The 18,305-nt window shown below is 49.5% G+C and overlaps 2 protein-coding genes across 3 annotated transcripts in view; one reads left to right on the top strand and one right to left on the bottom strand.

Annotated features, from left to right (window-relative positions):
- Positions 1 to 18,305, bottom strand: part of LOC144109491 (receptor-type tyrosine-protein phosphatase T-like) — a 190,273-nt gene that overhangs the window by 80,738 nt on the left and 91,230 nt on the right. Inside the window, 2 exon segments of the mRNA XM_077642312.1 lie at positions 2,046 to 2,116; positions 2,177 to 2,360. Coding sequence (XP_077498438.1) covers positions 2,046 to 2,116; positions 2,177 to 2,360 — 255 coding nt within the window.
- On the top strand, positions 7,352 to 8,037 carry LOC144109492 (uncharacterized). Of its 2 annotated transcripts, none has more exons than XM_077642314.1 (3): positions 7,352 to 7,722; positions 7,829 to 7,890; positions 7,977 to 8,037. In XM_077642314.1, the coding sequence occupies exons 1-2, from the start codon at positions 7,414 to 7,416 to the stop codon at positions 7,832 to 7,834; spliced, it is 315 nt and encodes a 104-aa protein (XP_077498440.1). In that variant the 5' UTR covers positions 7,352 to 7,413; the 3' UTR covers positions 7,835 to 7,890; positions 7,977 to 8,037. The 2 variants fall into 2 exon arrangements, with proteins under 2 accessions (XP_077498440.1, XP_077498439.1); XM_077642313.1 differs by having other exon boundaries at positions 7,956 to 8,006.

Here is an 18,305-nt window from a genome sequence, read left to right as displayed (position 1 = left end):
TCTATTTTTCATTGAAGCTGTCGCGCTGGATCAGTAATTATGGCACTCGGCTGCTGACCCGAAAGTCGCGGGATCAATTTCAATGGAGGCGAAATTCTGGAAGCCCGTGTACTGTGCGATGACATTGCACGTTAAAGAACCCAGGTGGTCGAAATTTCCGGAGCCCTTCACTACGGCGTCCCTGATAGCCTGAGTCGCTTTGGGTCGTTAAACCCCTTTAAGCTATCAACCAAGCCGTTTTTCATTGACGATGTCGAAGCGCCGAAAATGTGACGATGGAGTAGGGAAGCCGCCTACAGGCAGCTTTTTTTCCTTTCCTTTCCACCTGCAGTGTACATGGTGGAAATACAGATTTTATTTCATTTCATTCGTGCTGAAGCCGTGGAAGTCAAATAACGGCGGATGAGTCAGAAGACAGAAAGGGTGCTCTATTTCGCCAAGAGCATCTTAACGTTGGCGCAAACGGCCAGGGTAAGGCGGCTTCGAGAGCAAGGAGAGCAAAGAGTCGGGAAAGCGTTTCGAGGCGTCAGGAAGCCAAGAACGCTCAGTCCTGGGATTGGCGAAAAAAAATGTTTGCAACTGAAGGCAGCAGCTGAAAAAGCTCCAAAAGCAGCGAGGAACGGCAAGCGTGCTGCGCATCCAGCGGAACAGTGAGGGACACTAAGTACTCCACAAGCCAACAGAGCAGCCAGGGACACCATGAGCATATATCCTAGCTGGACGACGGGAAGTGCACGAAGTCATCAGCATGTCTGCAGCGATAGGACGCAGCCAATATGGGAGTGCAGCCGTAACTGCTTGTAACCGGTACTGGAAATCGCTGCTCGAATCGTGCATGCATTCCATCCTTACACCTAACGTGTACGATAAAACAGACTGAAATATTTTTTAAGAGCACTGGGCAGGAATAAGGGAATTAAGAGGAAAATATTTATTCAGAGGATACATACTATGCGAGTTCACAAGGAGAACCCATTCATCGCGATCACAATCTGTCCTCTTTCAACCCGCGATTTCTGGTCGAGTGAGCTGTGGCAATGAAGGGTTGCGTCCCAGCTCCGGCATTAAGGGGAAAGGTTTCAAATACAGTATTTCTGCGCACCTTTTGTCGAGTACGTTATTTGAGCACCCTAACCGATTTTACATTGGTAACAACAGCTCGTCTACACGCCGACATCGTGTTTCTACCATTGTTTGATGAATTTGAACTTTATGTCTAACCAATGCCGTTATGCCTAACTGAGCATCAGTATTCGATCTTGGTCCGTAATCCGGTTTGTTCTGGTCTGCCGGCGCCTTCGGCAATCCTCCCACCTGGGTATGCTCATTTCAGAAGAGTTAAGCAACAGCAGCAACGTTTATGATTTGCGCTCTCATTCTTACTCACGTAACTATTGTCGAGAAGTGGCCCTCATATGTTCCGTTTGCGGCATTTAAGGAAAAAGATATTAACGCGACAGCGTTAAGGGCCCCGTGTCGCAGAAAAGGAGGTGTCGTCGGCGTTGGCGGCGTTAGCCGTGAGCGAAAAATCCTTCCTTCCACCTCCTCCTCCTTGCGATGTACGCCACTGCCCCAACAGATAGCGCGCGACAGCAGCGCCTCCCGCTTGTCTCGTTCGGGCGCAGTGGGGCCGTGCGGGCACGCGGGAAACACGCGGTGAGCGGCGAACAACGTAGCGCACATCCAAAGCGCGTTCACCATGAAGCTTGCGGCTTGCTGCCCGTTCGTTCGGCGTGGAAGCTACGCTGGCGTTCGTGGCATCGACTTGGTCGAGAACGATGTGCCGACGAACTACGGCTGCAACTTGTGCCCCGCGCGTTTCGGCAAGGCGACTGGCAGCGCTTCTCACGTGGTTTGCAGTTCCGCGTGTCCGGTTCTCCGTACGTAGCAGAGCGATTTGTCTAACGGGCAAGGCGTCGCGCCGATCGGCATTTCGTGGACTTCCTGGCAGTGTTGCAACACGCTGTCGCGTTCCAATGTTAAAGGCGAAGCTTAAGCGTCCTCCAAATTTTTGCTAGGAATGCTTGCATACCGTGGCCACTTACCGTCCACTTGACCACGATTGCTGATGTGCTGCTGTTGTCGATCTTCACATTTTGAGGAGCAAATGCTGGCGCTGAAAACAAAAGTCCCATTACTAAATGACGACAGTTGAGCAAGTCACACTTTAGCTTACCTCCGCAGGCAGTTTGAAAGTGAGTAGTGCTGGCACCGTGTTCCCTGTGGTTTCCGTCCTCGTCGATGACCAAGACACGAACCTCGTATCTTGTACCGCTTCGTAGTTGCCAAAGGAGAACGTTGAGGGTTGTACTGCTGGTTGTAGCAAGTACCGTTTTGCTGTTCCAAGTTTCATTTCCAACCTGTTTTGCCGAGAACATTTGTTAAAGCAATAATGCTCAATTTTTAGGTTGGGAGACAGAGACAAAGAAAGTAATTTCATGAATGGAAGGCCGAGAGGTCGGCCGGCGGTAAGGTAATCCTGGCCTGCTACTCCACACTGGGGAAGGGGGGAAGGAAAAATAAAAAAGAGAGTGATGGTGCGAATGGAGGATGATGATGTCATAATACCATTAATTCATCTCCCTCCATGAATCAATATCCTGATATTATCTAAACTACTACTCATTGTGGTAGACGATTTGTTCATGACAGCACGTTCACGTAGTTTGGCTTTTCACCCACCGTTAAAAAACACCAGTGCCGAAAAGCACTGTACATATAAAGCCAACTGACGCAAAAAACACGCGAAGCGATATTCTGAAAAGCACGGCTGATCTGCAGTGCTTGTTTAAAGTGCTCATTTGGCAAAGGCTGCAAGTACAAGTGTAGAATCCAGCCTGACTTCTTTCGCACTGATTAGTAATGCGCTGCAAACAAGGACGCCTTGGTCAATGCCACTAAACATCCTCGGGTTTGTGTCATGAAAGCCATTGCACCTTCTCGGACGACAAGTACTTTTGAGGCTGAGAGCCATGCACTATCACCGCCCGCACTGACCATTGTGTACACTGCACTAAACGGCACTGTTGTCCTTAATGCTGTCATGTTCCACAATTTCGGGCAAAAATTTCAAAAATTAGAAATTTGTAAGACATATTTACGAGAATTTCGAAGCTAATGGTTCATTATTTTGATATGTAGCAAAATCTTTCGTTTCAAGCGTTTCCATTGGTTGCATCGATTAGTTAAGACTGCCGTGCAGAACCAACGAGAAGCGCTTTTGATCATGGCAAAATTGTTAATAAAAGATAAATGCTAAACTGTCATCGGGTGATCTGCGGATATGTTGACTATTATAGAAAAATCATACATTATCTGAAAGAACTGTGGTCATAAGTGGTTTCCCGCTCAAAAATGCTGTTTTCCAGATTTGTTGGGTATGCGATTTTTGTTGGGTTCCTTCATACCACTTGTTACAGAAGGAGACGCGGCTCTGTTGATTATTCTATTTCAAAGCAATAGCAGTTATCAGAACTTTGCAGCGACGAGTGTGGCCTGCTGTTCGCATAAACCCTTGTCACAAAACCACGCCCACAATGCAACCCACACTGCGATCGTCAACAAGAGCAAGCCGCTATTGGAGCGTGTTGCGCATAGCTTTCCAGCAGGATCGGCCTGTGCAGCCCGCGGTAGGTAAGGATCGAATCGCTGGCGTCTGCTCTGCCTCGTCTACAGCATCGCCGAGCTGTGTACGTGCAATTTCGCACACTCTGCAACTAGATGTTCCTCGTTGGCCAAAGACGCAGCAGCGGCCAGACGTGCCGCTCCGGCAGAGGCGCAGTAACGGCGCCAGAGACCACGCAGTACAAGCCGCAGAAGCAGGTACCAACGGAAGCGGCGGGCAGAAGGTCGGTCGGAACGAGACACGAAGATAACAGCTTCGCTGCTTAAACGCTGCGTTGATAACGCGTAATCTCAGCGGCATTTTTTCCTCTGCTCGTATATGCCGCATCCCCAGTGGCCAGATACAGGTCTCCTCCTGTTTACTCTTATTCACGTACAGTTGCGATTAACCTGGCATGTCATGCAACCAAGATGCGACGTGAGCCAGGGAGCGGAGGATGTGCCCAATCTCCCAACGGCGTTCATGACAACAAAGCGGTCTCGGAAGCACAATATCAAAACACCTCTCGACGCCATCTTCAGACATGAGACGTTCACGTACTAAGCGATGATCGACTCGCCGATTTGAATCGGGTAACGGAACGAGCAGGATTGAGGGGTTCTGCTTAGCCTGCCCTTACGTCATACACAAAACCCACAAAAGAGATTTTTTTTATTTTTTCGCGTATTATCTGTAGCTGACAAAGATCCACCTACCTCTTCCTGAATATTTGCTAAACATCGTAACCACCCAGCACAGGGATGAAAAATCCTGATCTCAGGGCGAGTGAAGGGTTGATTTAGGAAACAAGAGAAAGGGAGCCTTCATAGTTTTCGCCAGCATTATGCTTTGTGTGTCTTCCTACGACCCAAAGTTCCTGCTGGCCCCACACTTGGAAAGACACCTAGCCTGGAAGAATACCTCATAGAATTGGCATTGACCTTCTCAGCGCTGGGTGATTCAGCGCCATATTGTAGCGAAGAGAAAGTTGAAGTATGGTTGCCGCGTGCCGAAGACGACGCTGCTGCGGGCGGACCTGTGTTCTGGTTCGTGTGTTTTTGTGCTCCGGCTATCACCAGCTGTGCTCGCCGCCGGCGACTCAATGAGGCGACCAAGAAGGACTTGTATCCACTACCGCGCATCGACGACACTCTCGACCGTCTCCGTCATGCCCGCTATTTTTCGTCCATCGACTTGAAGAGTGGATACTGGCAGATTGAAGTGGATGAGCGCGACCGCGAGAAGACCGCATTTATAACACTGGATGGGCTCTACGAGTTTAAGGTCATGCCGTTTGGCCTGTGTACAGCGCCCGCGACATTTCAACGAGTCATGGATACTGTGCTCGGCGGACTGAAGTGGCAGACGTGTCTCGTGTATCTGGATGACGTTGTCATCTTCTCCAGCACTCTCGCTGACCATCTTTTGCGCCTTGAAGCGGTCCTTCAAGCTCTCCTAACCGCCGGACTCACGCTCAAGCCTTCGAAGTGCCGCTTCGCATACAGTGAGCTGATGTTCCTAGGCCATCTCGTCAGCCAAATGGGTGTGAAGCCAGATCCAGGGAAAACGGCTGCCGTAGAATCCTTCCCTCCACCATCCGACAGGAAGACTGTCCGCAGCTTTCTCGGCCTCTGCGCGTACTTCAGACGTTTCGTTCGCAACTTCGCCCAGATCGCCGCGCCACTTTACCGTCTTGCAAAGGATAGCGTCGCCTTTGAGTGGACCGAGGAGCAGCAATCGGCATTCCGCCAATTAAAGCACGCCCTTGCAGCGCCTCCTATACTAGGCCATTTCGATCAAGATTCCGACACTGAACTCCACACGGACGCCAGCAACAAAGGACTAGAGGCAGTGCTTGTGCAAATCCAGGACGGCACCGAGCGGGTTATTGCCTATGCCAGCCGAGCTCTTTCGAAGGCGGAGAGCAATTACTCGACAACTGAAAAAGAATGTCTCGCTGTCATCTGGGCGATCACCAAATTCCCGCCTTACCTGTACGGTCGCCCTTTTCGCATCGTTACCGACCACCATTCCCTGTGCTGGCTCGCCAATCTCAAGGACCCCGCAGGCCGCCTTGCTCGGTGGAGCCTGCGGCTACAGGAATACGACGTCATCAACATCTACAAATCCGGCCGCAAATATAATGACGCTGACTGTTTGTCTCGAGCCCCCGTGAATCCGGCGCCAGGGGCCGATAATGACGACGAGGACGGCTTCCTTTGGGCATTGGACACGGCAGGTATGGCTGCTCGGCAGCGCAATGATGCTCAGATTCGTCAGCTGATTGCACACCTGGAAGGCTACGAAGACGTGGTGCCCCGCGTTTTCCTGCGTATTCTGCCGACGTTCCGTATTCTGCACGGCGTATTGTACAAACAGAACTTCGACAGCAGCCCGAGGTCATGTCTTCTTGTTGTGCCAGAAGACATGCGCGCCGAGGTGGCTGAAGCTTGTCACGATGATCCTACTGCTGGTCACCTTGGCTACAGCCGAACACTTGCACGTGTTCGAGAGAAGTATTATTGGCCGCAACTTCCCAAGTACGTCCGTCACTACGTCAAAACTTGTCGAGAGTGTTAAAGACGGAAAAGACCTTCTATACGACCAGCTGGTGTTCTCCAGCCGGGTAACAAGCCGGGTAAGCCGGGTAGTCGGGTAACAAGTACATTATCATAGCCACCGACTACCTAACCCGATACGTCGAGTCCCGAGCACTTCCTTCTGCGACGGCTGCTGAGACCGCCCAGTTTTTTATTGAGTGCATTGTGCTCCGTCATGGTGCCCCTGCCATTTTGATCACTGACCGGGGTGCCGCGTTTCTGGCACAGCTCACACAGGAGATCCTCCATCTCAGCTGCACCAGCCACCGCCGAAATAAGGCGTACCACCCACAAACCAATGGGCTGACAGAGAGGCTGAACAACACGATGGCTGACATGATCGCCATGTATGTGAACGTCGCCCATCGCAGTTGGGACGAGGTACTACCCTACGTTACCTTCGCGTATAATACCGCAGTCCAGGAGATGGCAGGTATGTCCCCTTTCCAGCTGGTGCATGGCAGACAGGACACCACAATGCTTGACGCTATGTTGTCACGCGAGCCGTCTGTCGACGTAGTCGATGATGCCCGTGTAGTCTGCGAGCGCGCGGAGGAAGCTCGGCAACTCGCTCGACTCCGTCTCCAGCACCAACAGCATACAGACGCTCGTCGGTACAATCTCCGTCGACGTGATGTCCATTTATACACTGGTGACAAGGTATGGGCGTGGACGCCGGTGCGGCGTCGAGGTCTCTCCGAGAAACTCATGAAGCGCTACTTTGGCCCGTATACGGTTCTTCGCCGCATCGGTGAGCTGAACTACGAGGTGCTGCCCGAAGGACTGCGACCGTCGTCTCGCCGTTCCTCCCGCCCTGAAATTGTGCACGTTGTCCGGCTTAAGGCGTATTACACGCGATAATCGCCTGCATTTTCCACTGCGTTCTACATCGGCCAGCAAGATTTCTGGGCCCCTGTGTGGTTTTCCGAAGCGTGATTTTTGCTCTCGGGTTAGCATCGGGACGATGCCTCTTTATAGGGGGAGGTAGTGTAGCGAAGAGAAAGTTTAAGTGCGATTGCCGCCTGCCGAAGTCGAAGGAAGAAGTGAGCGTTGAGGTAAAGAAGAAGAGTCGAGACGGCCTTTGAGGAGTGGCTTCGAACCCCGACAGGCGGGCGTGGTCTCACTGGGCGGTGACTGTTCGTATCACTACCTTCTGATTGCTTGATTGTCTTTCGCTTTTGCAGGGCGCTTGCAGGTCGCTAGGGGCGCATGTCGACGTCCTCTCCTGGCCAGGGGAACTCCCCCTGGTCGGCCAGCCTCCCCCCTAACCAACTCCCCCTGGACGCCTTCTTTCGGGGTGGCGTCGGCACTATTCCCGTGGCCTTGGTTCCATCGGATGGTGGCGCCATTCGACTCAATAACCCGGATGCGGTTCAGACTGCGCTACAGGCGATTACGTTTCACCTCTTAAAAATCTGTGATGCCCGGCAGTACGGCAGAGGAGGCGTGGTGTGCAGGTCGGCCGACCAGGCCTGCATCATGGATTTGTTAACGTGCACAGCTTTTGGAAGCCAGTCGGTAAGCGCATTTATACCGCCGCACTTGGCGTGCTCTAAAGGTCTGGTGCGAGGGGTTAACCCACGCCTTAGCCCTAAGGAAACGCTAGAGAAACTCTCCTCCGCAGGGGTGATTTCTGTACATCGGTGCACTCGGGTCGTCGAGGAAACAAAACTTCCAACTGAAACGGTAATTGCCACTTTTGCGGGTCTCTCCTGTCCATCTGAGTTGAAGGTGTGGCCCCTGGTTTTCAGGGTCGATCCGTATTCTTCAAGGCCACTTCAATGCCGCAACTGCTGGAGGTTTGGCCACAGCGCGAACGCCTGCAAGTCGAGCTCAAGGTGCAGTGTGTGTGGTGGTAATCATGACCGTGAAGGAAGGTGTTCAAAAGATGAGATGTGTTGCTTGTGCAGCGGTAGTCACTCCGCCACATATTCTAATTGTCCTGCAAGGGCTGAGGAGGTTAAGGTGCTGGAAGTGTTAGAAAAGCGCCGGTGCTCAAGGCGCGAGGCTATGGCTATTGTTAAGGAAAGGACGTACGGGTACTCAAGTGTGGCAGCACGGCAGACGACTGCGGTCGCGGATTCAAGCCTGTCAGATGCGATTGCTACAGCGGTTGAAAAGGCAATGGCCAAGGTCATGGATCGCCTAGTGAATTCAGTAACAATGGCCAAGGTCATGGATCGGCTAGTGAATTCAGTAACAGAGTGCATATCGCAAGTCATGGTGGCGCAAATGACCTCTTCAATAATGACCTCCAATGCTGCGTTGAAGTCATCCGTGGATCCTGCAGTACCTACTGAACTCAGTGCGGAGACGCCTTCCCTTGTTTCAATGCAACCGCAAAAAGAGCGCACGCCTCCAACTCATGTACCTGAAGTCACGACCGGAGCAATTGATGGGTGTGTTGAGCTGATGGAGCTCGATGCTCGAGCTAAGGAACGTAGCCGGTCTCCTTTGGCCGTTGCTGGTCCGTCTAGCTCCCGTCAATCCAAAATAAAAAAGAGTAATTCAGGAAAAACTGGTCACCACAGCGTTTTGGAAAAGGCAGTTGCTGCTGCGGATTTCTCGGCAGAATAGGGTCTCTGAGAGTGCTGCAGTGGAACTGCCGTTCCATTCAATCAGCCTACACTGATTTAGTAACTCTTTCAAATCGATTTTCTCCTCATGTCATGGCGCTTCAAGAAACCTGGTTGTCGAAAGAGTTTTCATTTCAAATGGAACATTATCGAATTTTTAGAATGGACCGCCCATCAAGGGGGGGGGGGCGGTTTGCTTCTGCTGGTTTCATCCAGATTCTGTCACAAGGCACGATTGGTGTTTCAGCGTGTGGTCGCTCATTGCGAAATTCAGGCAGTGGATCTTTCAGTTCCTGGTTTCCATCCCATTACTGTCGCAAATGTATATTTTCCATCTGGGGTTCATGACACACAGCCATTAGATTCCTTACTCTCTGTCAGCAGATCACATGTGTTGCTTGTTGGGGATTTCAATTCGCATCACTTGACTTGGGGTTATCGAACAGACCAGTGCGGTTTGCGTTTATGGCATTGGGCTTGTGTGAATAACCTAAACTGTCATAACTCGGGTTTTCCGACCTTTCTCCGTGGGCACTCCCGATCAGCATTGGATTTAACGTTTTCAACCCCAGGGGTAGCAGTTTCCTCCTGGACTCCGGTTGACTCTGCAACAAACAGTGACCATTTCCCACTCACTTTTGACATTGTGTGTCCGATGACTTCTATCGGCGGATTCAGTTGCACCCTAGTCGATTACAACAAGTTCAAAAGTTCACTCAGTTCAGAACTACTCTCTTTGCCGAATTTGTCTCAGGAGAGCAGGGTGTTAGGCTTATGCTCTATTTTAGATCGGGTACGGAGGCAATCAGAGTTTACAGTGTGCGATGGCATAGGCACTTCTCTGAGCCCTTGGTGGAATGCAGAATGTTCAAAGGATTATAGGCGGCGCTAGGCAGCCTGGAAGAAACTTATCCATAATCAATGTCCCCGGAATTGGATCGATTATAAGTTTCTTGCAGCTACCTTTAAGCGCACAGTCGCTGGGGCAAAAGAAAAATATGATGAAGAGAATTATGACCATCTATCAAAATCTAATAACAGACAAGCCTTGTTTCGCTTTCTGAGGTCAAGGAACAGGCTACCACCGCCTCACGACATCCCCTCTAATGTGCTGACTCCAGTAGAGCTTGCCAGGTCATTAGAAGAAATTGGCAAAGGCTTGGAACACCGTTTTTCGGCTGCGCTCTCTCGCCCACAACTGCTTGGGAATCACTATGATGATTTCCTTAATGTCTCGGTTTCTGAGCTCTCCCAGGTGATAAATCGGTTACCTTCTGCAGCTCCTGGTCCTGACCGTGTCACCTCTGCGATGATTAAAATACTGTTCGACGAATCCCCCAATGCAATATTGGAGCTGGTAAATTACTCTAAGAACCCCATGGATCCCGGATGTATGGCGTGTTTCCAAAATTATCCCGGTGCTTAAAAAGCCAGGCGAAAGGTTGGTCTTAGACAACATTCGACCAATTTCATTGACATCGAATCTGGTGAAATTGGTTGAACGCGTGTTGTATGGACGAATCATGCCCATTATTACTGAAAAGGGACTACTTAACCCCTGTCAGATTGGTTTCAAGCCTGGGTGCTCTATATGGTGTGCGCATACTGACCTCGAAAGCCGTGCCCGACTAGCGCGCCGGCGTCGACAGTATGCTGCGCTGGTAACTCTAGACATCTCGAAAGCATATGACAGTGTCGAACATGGGCCTCTGATGTACAGGCTACGGGCTCTGGGCTTGCCAAGTTTTGTGGAATGGGTGTCAGCTTTCCTGGCTGACAGAGAATTTTATTGTTGTCAACGCCGAGTTTCTAAAAAGAAATTTCATCAATCTAGAGGTGTGCCTCAAGGTGCAGTTCTCTCCCCTGTTCTATTCAACCTCTTACTCAGTTCGATTCCGACTTCCCCTGACGTGACTACGTACGTGTATGCAGACGATATAGCTTTCTTTGCTGCTGCGAGTGATTTACATTCTGTGTATATGGTTTTAGAGTCATATTTAAATTCCCTTGACCGATGGTTACTGAATTACATTTAAGTCAATGTAAACAAGTGCGCTTTGTTACCTTTTCCGGTTACTCAACAGGTACACATTTCATTGTCTTATCGTCATCATGTCATTCCTCAGGTATGTTCCCTAAAATATCTCGGAGTAACTTATGACTCCTCTCTCTCTTGGCGGTCACATATAGATCAGGTTGCTGCGAAAGGGATTCGGGCGGTAGGCCTTCTGCGAAGGATGAGTAGCCCTCGCTGCGGTATGCGCAGACATGCTCTTCTGCTGATTCAAAAAATGTATATCCGGCCAACCTTGGAATTCGGTTCCGTTTTGTTTTCTGGAGTAGCTGCATACAAACTGCACCCACTTCTGCTCTTAGAGCGAGAAGCTCTGCGCCTGTGTTTGCGTCTCCCTAAATACGTGGCAAACAATGTTTTGTATCTGGAAGCGCGGGTGCCGTCTCTTACTGCAAGGTTTCGCCTTTTGACAGTACAAACGTTTTTTAAGTTTTACGACTCGGAGCAGCATGCATCCGAGTTGTTCTTCCTAGGGCAGCGAGCGGAGTTCTTGGGTGTCGGATGGTCTCGCCTTCAAACTCCCCAAATCTGTTTCGTTTAATCTTTGCTGGGCCCACTCAACGTGCGAATACCTGAAATTGTTCCGGTGCGGTCCATCCCCGCAACTGTGTCTATCATCTACGATGACATTTATCCATGTAATGCAAAATTACTGCCTTTCGCATGGTTAAATGGTATGTTGCAGGGTTATTTGTCGACCTTCAGCTCACATGTTCAATTGCGACTGATGGCTCGGTGTGTGCAGAAAAGGCAGGTGTAGGTATTTACTCCCAGTCCCTTGACTGGTCTTTTTCTCTCCGTCTCCAAGATTTCAATCCTATCTATCTGGCTGAGTTTCTAGCAGTGGTTCTCGCTCTGCGCAAGGTACCAATTTCTTTATCAGCAGTAATAATAATTACGGACTCGTTATCTTTATGCACTTCCCTCTCGGCGTCCACTGAATCGCAGCTCTTTCGGATAATAAAATTCCTTATCCCTCCACACATCACATCAATTCGATTTCTTTGGGTTCCTGGGCACAGGGGTCTTCTATTAAATGAATCAGCTGATGCTTTAGCGAAGGCAGCCCTGAGTGGACCGATTGTTGACCCGCTTCCAACAACTGCTTACATCACGGCGGCACGCTTTCGACGGTACACTGTAATGAACGAATTGGGCGCATCAGCGCTTACTTCCTTGGACGACTTCCAGCACCTACTGTTTTCTTGGAGAAGCTCAGTCTGGCGATCGCGCAATCTTGAAGTTCCCTTCACGAGGCTTCGCTGCCGGGTGCCGCAGCTAAATTTTTACCTCTACAGGCCTGGTCTGGCGATCTCCCCATTGTGTCCGTATTGTGCGGAGCCGGAAACAATAGAGCACTTTCTTCTTTTTTGCCGTCGCTACTCATCGATTAGGAGGCGACTATTAGAAGTTCCAATACAGAATCTCAGTTTGCGCCTGTCTTCTGCAGTTGTTCTGTCTCTTGGCGCTTCTATGCTTGGCCATACCAATGGGAATGTTTGCTCTGCCGTTCAAAATTATCTCCTAGAATCAAAACGTCTACCATCATGAGCTTTCGTCCTGCCCATCCCATTATCAGCTTCTGTATTTCGGTTTTTACAACCACTTATAGTAATCCCTACCCCTTCTTTGCCTAAATTTTAGTTTTAAATAGTCACCACCTGGTTATGGCCAATCCCCTTTGTGGGTATGTGCCATTGTGTGAGGTCAACAACAACAACAACAACGACACTGCTGCTGGCGGACCTGTGTTCTGGTTCGTGTGTTCTTGTGCTCCGGCTATCAAGAGCTGTGCTCGCCGCCGGCCTCTACGTCAAGCAAGTCGTGACAATATTAAGGCTGGGCTAAGTTCGATGAGAATGGTAGCCACTACCTGGCTACTGAATTCTCTGTAAGGAGGCAGCAATTTAGTAAGTATTGCCCTTTATGGGCGGTTCGACCCGCGAACTCGACAGTGTGGCGTGCGTTGTCGAGTCATTTTTTATCTGATTTGGGTCACGCTGACGTATCGCAGAAATGTTAGGCCGATCGACAGATACTTAAGTTGTTCAACGGCTGAGTGAGGTGGCCCAGCCTACAGTATGTAATTAGAGTGTATCTCTCACCGCCAGGAGATTTGAAGAAAAGCAACCACGAATTTTTTCCTTCTCAAGTTGCATATGGCTAGAACTACAGCACAAGAAATAGAGAATAGCATCGTGTTGCTGGGAGCCAGCGGAGATCGTCTCTAAAGAGGACCCCGTTAGACAGGTCCCACAGAGTACAAAAGAGATAGGTCGCTGTAATTAGATATTCGTCAATTTATACCACTCGCGTGGTCGTATCGCCGCGTGCCTGACTGCCCCTTCTCACGTCTGAAGTTTCCAAATTTAAGTACGTTCAATAAGGGTAATGGACACATTACTGCCATCCACTGTTGGGTTTATAAGGGAGACATGGGCAGTCAAAATCAACCTTCAGATGAACCTTTTCTTGATCTTTGACAGGATGACCTACTTGCAGGGCTCCTGTAGCAGCAGCTGCTGCAGTTGACTGCCGGTCTGCGAAAGTTATTCGTCGAGGAGGTACACCTTTTTAATTATAATGTGGAGCTGTACATACGGCTGGCTCATATGTCGCGGGGAAAAAATGCCCTATAATGGGATGGCGAATTTAGCTCTTCTCTCCATCCAGCATAGTTCACATTTGTCCATTTCTGTGTGTTGCACTGCCAGTCCGAGTAAGGAGGGCTAAAAACAATCTTGGTATAAGGATGTTGTATGTCATAGTTAATGTTGTAGGCGAATCATAGAACGTATTTTGTAATCACTCATTTTGTTTTTCACGTGACGCTGATTGCGAGGAAAGACGCAAGACGTGAAAAAGCAAGCCACCAATCCTAGTCAAGGACGGTCCTACAGCGATGCTGCCGGTAGCTACAGGACCGCCGCTGCATCTAGTTTGGACTTTCCTCAGGGGCAACGCTCCGCTTACTGCATTGGTGCTGGTGGAGCCGTATGTATTTAGGATCCATATTATTGTCTCTCTGCCTTGTCACAGAAACAAAGCATAATATTTGAATTCGAAGAAGCGCCTATAAAGCTCATGAGACATATCTAACTGGTCGTCATGCGACCTTCTTCTTGGGGCTTTACCGTTGGTCCCCGAGCTATGCATGACTGTGGGTTTCATTTATTCAAATTGTGTCAAAGGTTATTCTGCTCAGCCAGCGGAATTTCCTACCCCACACGGCCCACGTCAGCGCAAGAAGAAACCAATGACAGAGGATGAACATGAAACCGAATCGAAAGCTACAAAATACCAGTCTGGATAAGCGATAGTAGTTTTTAGTGCAAGCCCTGGATGTATGTACGAGCAGGAAAAATTGTTTTCTATGCCTTTCGCTGTACGACAAGAACAAATGCTCGTAAGTGATGAGATGAAATTTAGAATGGAAGCGGATACGCCTTTCAGAGAATTTAATCGTTCTCCAAAAATGTAGCTCGGGTTGTACTTGTCGAGGATTCCGGTGTGCTCTCTCTCAGTATGCGCAGTCCAACCAAATGCAACCTTCGGCAAGATAATGCTCTCTCATAGCCTGTGCCGCTTTGAGACGTTAAAGTCAATCAAAACAAATCGAGAATATTTGTTTGCTGTAAACCGTTTAAAAGATTCAAGGAAAGCTGTTACGATTGCACATTTTTTTCTCACTACTAAGCGATAATATTCCGGTTGTAACGTGCCACTTGGATTTGGCGCCCACCAAAATCTTATCCCTCGGACGCTACAAGTATAATGCCTTCTTGGTCTTTCATATATACAAGCCGCACTCATTCCTTCTCCCCGTCACCTTACAACTTGAAACTGCTCCCACTCCTTGCTCACCTGGTTAACTGCATCACCCCCGTTGTTTCATGTGTGCCGGAAAGCTCTAAATAGACATACAAGCAAATAGTGTTCGCCTGAGGCCGGGTGTTTGAGGTCGTCTCTCCCAAATTGAAAAGTAATCACGCCTTCTTCCTTGAAAAGTGCACCCGTGCATTAATAAAGCAAACTATCCAGCGGTTCATATCCAACTATTCTGGCCAAATCATTTTTGAGCGTGAAACCTTTGACGAAAGCAATTTTGGTCATAAAAGTTAAGATCTTACTATAACAATATATATATCCGCAGATTACCCAACGGCAGTCATGCACACTTAATTAACGTTTTTTCTATTGTCAAAAGCGTTCCCTATTGATTTTCTACTGGATTTTTATCTGTTCGATGAAATCGTGATAAACACTTTGAAAGAAAGATTTTGCTACATACCATAAGAACGGAACACTACCTTCAATATTTTCGTAACAGTATCACACAATTTTCAATTTTCCATAATTTTTGCCCGAGAATGTTGGATATGCAAAAGCGCAGCAGCCGTTTAAATATGTACGGGCCATGAAATCTTCTGGCAAAGCTCGAGTTTTACACGGTATGAAGCAAGACACAATGAGGGCTAATCAGATTTTCTCCTCTTTCTGCGGCTTTAAATGTTACATTCCAAGCTTCGGGTCCACATGGCTCTGATTGGCATTACCGCTGCCACGAATAAAATATAAGATTTTGAAAAAAAACAAATATTAATGGGAACAGCAAGTACTCAAGACAGTCTCGTAATATGCTGCGCAGACAGAAATTAATAAATATTAACATGCGTTTTTGCAGAAACAGTCTAGTACTTCTGGAGATTGCCGGAACACTACTGCCAAGAAAATGGACTTCAGGTTGCGTCAAAGTTGCGTTCTCTAGGTGGCGAGGATGGCCCGTAGAGCGCTCTCTGGGCTCTTGATAACCTCTTCCGGCGGCGAATTGTGAGATTCTAGGCCTCCAGGAACCACGGGGCGTATATAAGTGGCGCGGATAGATTGCTTTGGCGGGCGGACGCCCAGATGTCACGCCTAGCAACCCCAGCGTAACGGGAAGGACAGGGCCGGTCACGCATCTGCGCTTTTTGTTTCAGTTTGGTTGCTTTCATGGCCGCCGCGCGGAAGAGAAGGCACTGGACCAAGGAGGGGACACTGAAGACGGAAAATGTTGAACTTGTCCAAGGTGGCCAGAATAGTGGCATGTGTTGTTTATTACAAAGAGTAGTTCTTTGGCGCCCCTTCATGGATTGAGCCGAGCCGCAGTCGCAAGTGTAACCGAAAGAATGAGCGTACTGCCGCTCGCTCATAGATGGCGCCAGAGTGGTGAGCGCCGCGTGCGTCGGCGTCTATCACCTCTGGATGTGTGGAAGTATGGTCGCTAAGGGAGCAAAGGTCTTTCCGCACTTACCCGCCGCGGTGGCTCAGTGGTTAGGGCGCTCGACTACTGATCCAGAGTTCCCGGGTTCGAACCCGACAGCGGCGGCTGCGTTTTCATGGAGGAAAAACGCTAAGGCGCCCGTGTGCTGTGCGATGTCAGTGCACGTTAAAGATCTCCAGGTGGTCGAAATTATTCTGGAGCCCTTCACTACGGCACCTCTTCTTCCTTTCTTCTTTCACTCCCTCCTTTATCCCTTCCCTTACGGCGCTGTTCAGGTGTCCAACGATATATCAGACAGATACTGCGCCATTTCATTTCGCCAAAAAACCAATTATTATTATTTCACACACCCAGTGCACCCACGCGCTGTATTCTGCGGTTGCGCCACGCTCTGCTACGTTTCCGGGTGGTGCCGTGTAATGTGCTGCACGCGATAGATCGTCCGCATAGGCCAGGCCACTCACAGCATTCTCCTCCTAGTAGAAAACATCTGCTTATAAAATACAAGACAAAATAGCCTCAACCAGTTCTCTCTGAATAATCAGCCACAAAACCGGTGGAAATGCTTCGTCTGCCGCTGCTGCTAAACGAACTGCCCGAGCTTCGGATGCCTCAGGGCCGCGGACGCTGAATCCTGAAATGCGCTCTGCCGAGAAGACCCAGGAGCTCGTGCTCCCGAAGTAGAGGCTAAGCGCCGCCTTCGAGAGGGCGCTGTCGTTCGCGCCGGCGAAGCAGAAAAGGCTGCGCTGAAATTTCTCATTAGGGAGTTTCGTAATAATCATTAGAATTCTTTTTCAGCTGGTTTTTTCTTCGCCGCGCACGATCTGGACGGGCCACGGCAGACTGCTCTGCGTGCCGGCTCCCCTGTTTGTTTGTCTCTTCATTTGATTGTTTGTTTGTTCGCTTCTGCTCCCACACGGGCCCTTGTGGTCGTAGTTTGTCTGGCGAGGACAAAAAAAAGCTCAGAAAAAAAAACGGAGCGCTGCCAGACAAACGAGACACGCTGTAGAAGATAGAGAAACTGAACAAAAACGGAGTGTGCAAATGGCATTTCAACAAAGGAAAGATGCAAAAATACGTGAAGGTTTCATGGCACGGCGGAGCTCCGCGCACAGCCGGCTCATGCGGAAACAATGCTGCGCTGATTGTCTGACAACACTCTGTGCTTAGATATAGAGGAAATTTCTTTGGGTTCTATTTTATTGATTGCTATTTTGAAAATTAGAAATATCGTTCTATTCCTAACTTCGTTTCTAATTTATGGTTCTTGGCAACATTAGAAAACTCGTTTAGCCATGGAATATCGTGCACAAACAGAACGTCTCTGCATGGTTATGCTTGTTGTGCCTCAATGAATAAACATTGATAGCTGCGTTAATCTCGCGGTCATACTTGGTTTTCCATGGTCAGCCTTGTTTTGTCTCAATGATGAAATATTGTTTGGCTGAATTAATCTGGCAGTTATGCTTCCGGTTGAAAACAAAAAAGGGTTTTCCACAAACTCATGGGCGACGTTCTTCTGGATTTCCTTTCGTTAAGCTGCCTTCCCATCCATCGCAACTGCCCTTCTTCATTGGCTGTTTGCTGACGTCTTCTCGGCGCACACTGCCTCTGTCCTTCCAATTGTTTCCGTCCCTTAGCCACGACATATGCCTCCTTTGATTCCCGCTGCCGCTGTCTTCTTACCCGTTCTTGTTCCCGTCGTCGCAAACGACGATAGTCTTCGTCAGACCACCCGGACGGTCAGGGTTAGTCTCCATGCCAACCCGAAAACCAGAGCCACGGCAGAAAGTGCCCAAGGATGCCTATACTTCGAGTGCAAAGCGAGGCCACATACCCCTTCGCTTTGCTTATCAACCAATTTCCCACGTGTCGAGCATCCCGTGACGCCTTTCTTCTCCCGGTTAATCACAACTCACACAGGGAGCATTCATGCAGGGGATAGGGGGTGCATGGAATCGGCCTCCTTATCCTGGACGCAGCTCTGTTCCTCCTCCTTCACTCCCTCGTCCGCGCTCGCAGAGGCCAAAAGGTCAAATCCACTTCAGACACCCGGTTTTTGCGAGAATGCGGGTAGTGGAGCTGCTAGCCAACGCGCGCCCGTCCCTGTGCACGAAGCTTCCGGTCGGCGGGCGCGCGCGCTCCTCTCCCACTCGGGCGCGCGCTGCTTTGCGTGACGTCACGGCCT

Source organism: Amblyomma americanum, chromosome 11 (assembly GCF_052857255.1).
Source record: "Amblyomma americanum isolate KBUSLIRL-KWMA chromosome 11, ASM5285725v1, whole genome shotgun sequence".
Classification (NCBI taxonomy): domain Eukaryota; kingdom Metazoa; phylum Arthropoda; class Arachnida; order Ixodida; family Ixodidae; genus Amblyomma; species Amblyomma americanum.
The sequence above is the reverse complement of the archived record's forward strand: the minus strand, read 5'-3'. Positions and strand labels throughout refer to the sequence as shown.